Source organism: Apteryx mantelli, chromosome 20 (genome assembly GCF_036417845.1).
Source record: "Apteryx mantelli isolate bAptMan1 chromosome 20, bAptMan1.hap1, whole genome shotgun sequence".
Taxonomy (NCBI): domain Eukaryota; kingdom Metazoa; phylum Chordata; class Aves; order Apterygiformes; family Apterygidae; genus Apteryx; species Apteryx mantelli.
The window spans coordinates 6,830,922-6,839,310 of record NC_089997.1 but is presented as its reverse complement, the minus strand read 5'-3'; the positions used below and the strand labels follow the sequence as shown (position 1 = coordinate 6,839,310).

The 8,389-nt window shown below is 50.3% G+C and overlaps 1 protein-coding gene across 1 annotated transcript; it reads left to right on the top strand.

The window, feature by feature from the left end:
- Nucleotides 1-1,912: 1,912 nt before the first annotated feature.
- On the top strand, nucleotides 1,913-2,401 carry LOC136993772 (olfactory receptor 226-like; the record flags this gene model as incomplete). Its single annotated transcript, XM_067308718.1, has 1 exon — nucleotides 1,913-2,401. A coding segment is annotated over exon 1 (489 nt), but the record flags the coding sequence as incomplete, so codon positions are not given.
- Between the last annotated feature and the right edge of the window lie 5,988 nt (nucleotides 2,402-8,389).

Below are 8,389 nucleotides of genomic sequence, written 5' to 3'. Positions count from 1 at the left end.
ACTCTTTCTTCTGTGGCCTCATCCCTTTGATGAGAGCAACCTGCATGGGCACCAGCTACCTTCAAACATGAGCTTTGTTCCCTTCTCTGCTATGTTGCTGAGCTCCTTCACACTGACCCCTGTGTCTTATGCCTGCACTAGATGCACTGTCCTGAGAATACCCTCTGGGAAAGCCGTAAGACGCCTTCTTCACCTGCATATCTCACACCGCCATAGTCACTATTGCATATGGTAGCTCCATTTTTGGCTACGTGGGGCCTGAATACAGCAAATCCTTTGCGCCAACCAAAGCCTGATAAAAGGGTTCAAGAGGGATACTCCCATGGTGAGCAGAGAAGCTGCTTTGCTGTAAGCTCTCAGCAGCTTTGCAGGTTCCTCTAAGAAAGCACATTCAGGAGAAGCATGATTTTAGGTGACAGCCAGCAGACTAAGAACACAGTCTGTGGAGAACCTCTGTTTCACTGCTTGAAACCCATCATCTCCTCCTCCTGCCCTTGCACTCTTGAAGCATCCTATCTGTGGAGTCATCTGCTCCTTTCCTTTATATGTCTAAAACCTAATGCAAAGGTGGAGGGAAAAACGTCAGTATTTATTGCTTATGTTTTCTTTGGACTTCCTTCTGTTAGACATGTTCTTTGGTTTGAAAAAGAAATTAGCTACTAAATTAATTAAGAGGGTGGAGACAGAAATAGTGAGTTTCATCAACTTCATTAGAGGTGTCTGTGAGCAGCTGGTGCCTGTACTCGTTTTCCCTTGGTCCCTATATAGTCAACAAAGAGAGAGCTCTAGAGGCTGGGTCCTCCCAGACTGTAATTGACAGGTGAAAGAAATGTTACCAGTCTCTTCCAGACACTCTTCTCTCTCTCTCTGCACTGACAAGATGGGAGGAAGCTAACTTGCTCAAACTGAAGTGCCCAACTTCTAAAATATAACCCTGCTTAGTATTTTGTTGTTGTTGTTGTTCCAGACCCTTCCTATTTCAAATAATCAACAGGACAGCCTTTAAGTTCTTTAAGAGGAGAAGATTTCCCCCTTCCCCTAAAGGGAAAGCGAGGCATTTAGGTCAGGACATTTAATAACAATGTTTCCTCAATGCTTCTGAAGAAACAGAGAGGAAGAAGATGTGGAAGAAAGCAGGGGATTGCAGAAGAGATGCTCAGTACTGGCTTGTTTTGAAAGCAACAGCCTCACAGAAGTGCCAAGTCAAAAAAGGCAAGGACTGAAAAGTAGAAGGAATAACTTTCAACATACTTATCTACATGGATGGACTGGCATCTGCAGATACTAGTAAGCACTTTTGCTGGGAGATTAGGTTGGCTTTTGAAACACAGATGTGATGGATGTTTGCAATAGGTCAAAGTGAACAGAGAATTTCCCAGGCATGGCATGAAATAGTTCACAACCTCTTTACAATACTGTGCTTGTGAGAAAGAATCCTTTGTGAGTGTTTGGAAAAGTTAGAAAGAAGACAGTAAAATCTCTGAGGACTTGTTGAGACTGTGAAATTCTCACACTTGCTTCTTCATGCTCCTGTCTCAGCAGGATGTACTGAAATTGGGCATGGGAGCAGGAAATGAAACTGTGGTTGCTGAGTTCACCCTGGAGGGTTTCAGGGCTTGATCAAAGACTGCAGCTGTTTCTCTCCCTGATCCTTCTACTCATATTCCTGACAACAGTGACAGGGAACACAACGATCATTTTCCTCGTGTGTGTGGATCACCGCCTGCAAACCCCCATGTACTTCTTCATCAGCAATCTGGCATTCCTGGAAATCTGGTTCACATCCTCCACAACCATCAAACTGTTGGTGATTCTGAGCTCTGGTAGGAGAACTATCCCATTTAGCAGCTGCTTTGCCCAATGCTATTTCTATTTTGCCCTGGGTTTTGCAGAGTTCTCTCTCCTTGTTGTCATGTCCTTTGACCGCTACGTTGCCATCTGCCAACCTTTGCATTATGCTGCCATCATGAAGCAGCAGCTCTGCACCCGTCTGGTTGGTGCTGGGTGGGTCATAGGCTTCACACTCTCGAGTTACCACCTGGTCCTCCTCTCAAAGCTGACTTTCTGTGGCCCCAACAAGATCCAGCATTTTTTCTGTGACAACTCCCCCTTATTCAAACTCTCCTGCTCTGACACCACCCTGCTTTGGAAAGCAGACTCCATTCTGATATCATTTGTAGTGCTGGGTTCCTTATGTTTAATCCTGGTGTCCTACATGTGCATCTTCCACTGTATTCTGCACATGTCATCAGCATCTGGGAGGAAGAAAGCTTTTGCTACATGTTCTTCCCATCTCACTGCCTTAGCCATTGTCTATGGAAGCTGCATTGTTCTCTATGCACAGCCCACAGAAGAGGTTTCCTTGGAGACCAACAGAATTGTAGCTTTGCTGAACACTGTCCTGTACCCATTCTTAAACCCCTTCATCTACAGTCTCAGAAACAAGACTGTGAAGCTGGCCCTGAAGGAAGCCCTTGGCCGTGCAAAGGTTTGGCTTTTCCCCCGGTCATGATGCTTTTCATGACAGCAATTCTAATTACGTATCATGTATTATATCACACACCTTGGTTGCAGGGGGTTATTATAAAGAAAATCCAAAAAATATTGATAAAATGTTGCACACACACACACATACACACACTTTGCTCGGGCTGGGACATTGACTGCCAGTGCATGCTGACACAAGGAAGTTTTCATAAGTCATCTCAGGAAACTTAGCTGAAAACTCTGGGGACAATGTCCAAGGGCTGTTGAGAAAAGCTCAAAACACCTTCTCTTCCTGATAACAGAAGATGCTAAGCACGAAAATTAAGCTCAGACACTACAATGGGCTCAAATTCATTGGATTCAAATCCACAATACACTTCTCAGTTTCATTAGTGTGATGAAGACAGCATCATTGATTTGTCAATGATAGCCTGCAGACGATAGTTTTATTACTCACTTTGGAGGGAGATTTTTTAAAAATTCATAGTTTTGTAACATATTGTCAGTTTGTCCACTATTAAAAGCCCTGCTTTATCTCCACTGATGACTCTAGGATTCATTCTCCTGAGGGAAAAAAAAGAACATCATATTTCTTCTTGGAGAATTAGGCATTTTCTACCTTCCTTTTCTTTCCTGAAGGATTATTTCATCATCAAGATTTTTTTCAAATAAACTATGTATGCTGCTATCACACTTTTTTCTTCTTGTCCATCAATGAAATTATATATTCCCCCCTTATTTTACACTTCTGTCTCCATCCATATATTTACATGGCAAAGGGATGGGCAGAAGCACGTACAATTGATAAAAGGAAACATCTTTTAGAGAAATAATCAGCACACAGAGATCCCTTTTCTCCTTTTATTTTGCAGTCCACAGGGAAAAACAAAGCACAGGGGAAGAGAAAGCATTGCCATTGCTTTACTCCTTGGCAGTTGTTTCTAATCAGCATTTCATTTTGTTAGGGCTTCTGAGGGGCAGAATTACTGTTAACAGCTCTTTTAAACTTTGTGTGTGAGCGTCCCATTTCCAAAGGGAATTCTACAAGGGTAAACTCTTTTTAGGAAAACTGGGTCCAGTTCATCTCTGCAGCCCGTCTCCTCACATGGGACCCCAGGGAAGCTATGGCATTTTGGGTGACCAAAGCTCAGCCCAGCAGAGCATTTGGGCACTCTTGGGCAGCTCAGTCATCTTGCTCTGGGTGGGTCCTTGTGCATCACAGTGAAGGATGTGGTGGCCCTGGGTCTTCCCATTCAGGCCCACAGCTCCACCAGCAACACAGGGTTAGGGTATGCAGGCAGACGCCTAGGCTCTGCCTCGGGGTTGAGATAACTGAACAGGGCGTGAGAAGCTAGTGGCTATGAGAAATCATTGGACACTGCAGGGAACAGAATGAGACCCTGCCAAGTTCCAGACAGCACGGTGAGCGATGGCTGCATTTCAGCGGTGGTTAAGGGAGAGTTATATGAGAAAAGGACAAGTGTCACACATAACTGGCGTATTGGGGATCCTCCGGGGAGCAGACTCTTGAAGCACCAGCAGTACTGAGGTAATGATATCGGAAGCACCATATGAACCAGGGGTTACCTAGCTAACCATACCAGAAATATTAAACTTGAGTACATAGGCAGTAAAGCTGGCACCAATGAAGAAAAAAATACTTAGAGATGGGCTGTTTATTTCAAAGGGGATAAAGCTGGAGAAAGAGAGGGATCAAGCTGCATCATGGAAGAAGCAGCATGGGAAAATGGAGGCAGAGGGAATAAAAGGGGCCAGTCATGTGTAAGCAAGCTGCTGGCAGGGACACTTGTCTGGCCAGGCTGTGTACCTGCTCTCTGCGGTGTAGCCTATCATTGTATTAAATCCTTTTCCTAGCTCTTTTCTGGGTGAGCGTGCTCGCTGTTCTGCGTGAGTGCATGTGTGGAAGGCTTGCAGACGTCAAGGCAGTCAGCTACCAGAGACACCTGTGCGAGGGTGCGTGTGAAGTCTCCTGCAAGCTTTGAGTCTGATTAGCTGGTGAGCAAGAACAGGACCAGGCCGTTTGTATCGTTCATGTTCATGAGTGCTGCTCGTGTGTCCGTGGTGCCTGTAAAGGTACTGTGCCCCTGCTGGAGGTGATTTTTGGGTGGTCCGCAATGTCCATACAGAGTGTGTGTATGCCTCTTGGAAGTACATGCCCAGCCTCCCTGCTGGCAGGACCAGGGAACAGAGAACTGCAGTAGTCTCCCTTCCAGCAGACCAGGAAGGAGGAATCCCTTTATTCAAAAATCCACTGGATCCAGCATCCTTTAACAGTGCAGGCCCTGGAGGTGCTGCAGCCACTTGGTCTTGATGTCGAGGTCCCGCTTCTCCATCACCTTGTGGTTCCCAAGGGCACAGAGGCTTAGGCTTTGGGGTTGCAGCATGAAGGACCAGCTTTAGCACACATCTTTCTAGTTCCCCACTATTAAGTTAAGCAATACAAATACAGAGATTTTATAAATGTTTGGGTCAGTGATCCACTAGAGTCAAAGGGGGTTTTGTTTTGTCTTCTGATCAGACTTTCCATCTGCCAACCTTTATCATAAAAGTGGCTGGGGTTGGACAGGTAGTGCCATATGATCTACCCTCCATTTCCAAACCATCCACAGAAAGTAGCACTACTTAGTCAAGCTAAATAGCAGGGGCAATGGCCACTGTTTTGTTGGTGGTGCATAAACAGGACAGTCGTGCTGAGCAAAACTCCATTGTCTGAGGATCTGCTACACATTACTAAACACATCTTCGTCGTGTCCAAGGGTAAAAAAAGGCTGGGGGATATTTAAGACAAATAACTATCTCAAATATCTCAAGACCTGTTTTCTCCTTTTACACAACAAACATTACTCTCATGTTAAGGATGGCAGGAAGGTATTTGGGTGGAGAAACTTTTCTGAGCTCTGTCAGGCATTGCACAAACATCTCCATAGCTGCATTATTGCCATTTCTGCCTGCTGGGAGACTGCAGATAACACGGGCACAAGAAGAAGGTGCCCTAGCTGCAAGCTGATGTGCAGATCTGGGCCAGCACAAGGCCCTGGCTGTTAGTCTTTAAATGGTTTGTCCAGGATTTTGTGAGAGAGGTGCCCAGTCTGCATGGAAAAGCACCACAAATGTAAAAGCTGGGAATGCTTTTTGTACCGTGAAAAGATCTTGAACGTCAGCCAGCACCAGTGTTTCACACCTGTGGTCGAACCCCAGAAATAGGGAAGGGCTGTATTTGCTGTGAAACGTAACACGTGCAGGAAACTGAGACAAGTCACGTTTCTCCCCTGGAGGTAGCACTGGAAGTAGCGTGGGATGAAGAAGGGGTGGAAAGGAAAGCGCAGTGAGAACGGGAGTTCAAGAGGGTCACGAGTCTCGGGGACTTTCTGGGGTTGGCTCCGCCCGTGCCGGCTCCATGGTCTTCCTAGCAGAGGGACAATCTGTGACATACCATGCCACATCTCTATGGTCGCCCAGAGGCGGTCATCCCATCTCTATGGTCAGGTGGCTCCTCTGGGCCGGCCTCCAGCACTTCTCTATGCTCTCCCAGCAGAGGGACACTCTGGGATCCCCCCTCCAGCCCCTTTCTTGGGCTCCTGATGGAGACAAAATGTCAGGGCCACCCGCTCATGGCAGATAATGCCAAAGGCTGCGATGGCCCCTGGGTTGTTCGCCCACTTCTGACAAAAAGGCTGCGGCCTCCCGGGGCTCCTGTCATGTGCGCGTGCGTCCCCTGGCGCAGACTCGCCCAGGCCCCGGGGCAGAGCGGGGCCCTGTGGCAGCAGCGCCCCGGCAGCAGCGTTTCCCCACCGACGCTCCCCTGCAGCACAACTCCCGCAGCCCAGGGCCAGCCCGGCGCCACTCCCCCTCGCTCCCCACCCTCCGCCCCGGCCCCGGCCCCGGCCCCGGCCCCAGCCCTGGCCCTGGCCAGCAGCAGCCGCCACAGGCTCCGGCCACACTGTTACCAAAAGGCCCAGACAAGAAAGAGTCTCAAAGGGGGGGGGGGGAATGGGGGAACTGTTACCAGCACGGTCAAGAAGCAGTCTCAACAGGAGCCTCAGACAAACATACCCAAGGACACCGGTGCAGCTGGGACTGATACATCCTGAGAAAGTACAGATAAACCAGCAGAAGCCAGTTGGAGCCAAGATTAGGACTGAAACAGTTTTTCTCAAACAAGGAAGCAGGCCAGTTGAGACCATGTATGGAAAAGTAGAGCAAAGTTCATGGCAAGACGCTGAGTGACACCTCTTCTGACACCACCAGAGACCACCAGAGACCCCCACAGAAGTCCCCCAGAGACTCAGACCGCATGCGTAATGATTATGTAAATGTAGTAATTAGTTCTAGGAAATAGAATGAATATGCATAATCCTTTCTGGAAATTTAATGCATATGTATATGATAGAGCAATATAAACTTTAGATGATGTGACACACGGTGTGCACGTTGGGTGGAGCTATCCCCCGTGCACCCACCACTGTAATAAAGAGAATGCCTGCTTCTTAATGCTACATTGCGGTGCGGTGTTAAGGAGTTTTTCTCCCAATTTCGGTGACAGGACTGGGGCTGCCCTGAGCCCCAAGGCTCCTGTCGGGCCAGCTCCATCCCCTGCGGGGGTGAAGGGGGGGGAGGGACAGGAGGGGGGAATCCATAGTCAGGTTTTCCTGGGATTGGGTCCCCCATTGTGATCAGGCTCTGAGAGGAAAGGGGTCCTGCATCCCAGAGGCTGGGGTGTCCTGCAGCTCCACCGGGGCTCTCAGCAGCCTGATGGAAATGTCCACATAGGAAATGAAACCTTCACCTTGTAATAACCTCAAGTTCTCCACGTGTTTGGGAAAACCTCTGTTCCTCCCCCTAGATCCTTTTATGCTTCCAACTTGGCAGAGCGTGTTTTGGGCTCACAAATACCATCGTCGGATGGCCACAGCCCCTGTCCTCCTGCAAATTGGGCTCATATCTACACCCAAAAGATAGCATGTTTGGGAAAGCATCTTGGAAACAGGTGGGGGACACCATCCCCACTACACAAGTCCTGGCTGACCCCAAGGATTTTTCTCTGAGCTGGGGTGGGCAGTGCTGGGGTGAGCCCAACACAGCCATCTCCCCCAGCCCCCTCATGACCCCACACCACCGCTCCCTAGCCAAGCCCCGGGGCTGCCTTGGGCAGGGGGCCAGGCAGGAGGGGCGAGAGGACACTGCCCTGCCCTGCCCTGCCCTGGGGGCAGCAGGACACTGCCCACGGGCTCCCACGCCCCGGCCAGCCCCAGGGCCCCCACAGTGGCACCACGGCTGCCACCAGCACAGGCCCCAGCGCTGCCCCCCCGCACCCACACGACCCCCAGGGCGCAGGGCAGCCAGCAGCCCCGCGGGGACCCTGCTGCACAGCCCAGCCACGCCGGGGCAGCGGCCGCGCCCTGGGGCCCCGCACTGCTGCCCACAACATGGCGCCCGACCGCGGGGGACGGGGCAGAGCTGGCCGCCAGGGCAGGAGGGCCCAGTGTTGCCATGGCATTGCCCAGTGGAGCCCTTCTATTGGCTGTCAGGAGGAGGAGGAAGGGCATCGATTTCACTGATGACTCTCTCAGCCAATTGCAGTCCAACATGGGGAAAAAAAAAAGACGTCAAAGAAATAGGTGAAAGAGGAGCGGGAGCAAAGCAGGCGAGAAGCGATCGGGCGAGAGAGTGGGGGGAGTGGGTTTGGTGGGGGCTGCGGGCGCGTTGAAATGGCGGCGGGTGCCCTCCTGCCGGGGCGGGGGCAGCAGTGCTGGCGATGAGGCTGCTTTGCTGCAGGAGCTGCAGCAGGGACTGGTGGGGCCGTGAGCAGGGGCCAGAGCGACGTGGGCCAGAGGGGGGAGCTGCCCTGCAGCCAGACATGGCGGCCTGCCCCGAGCAGCTG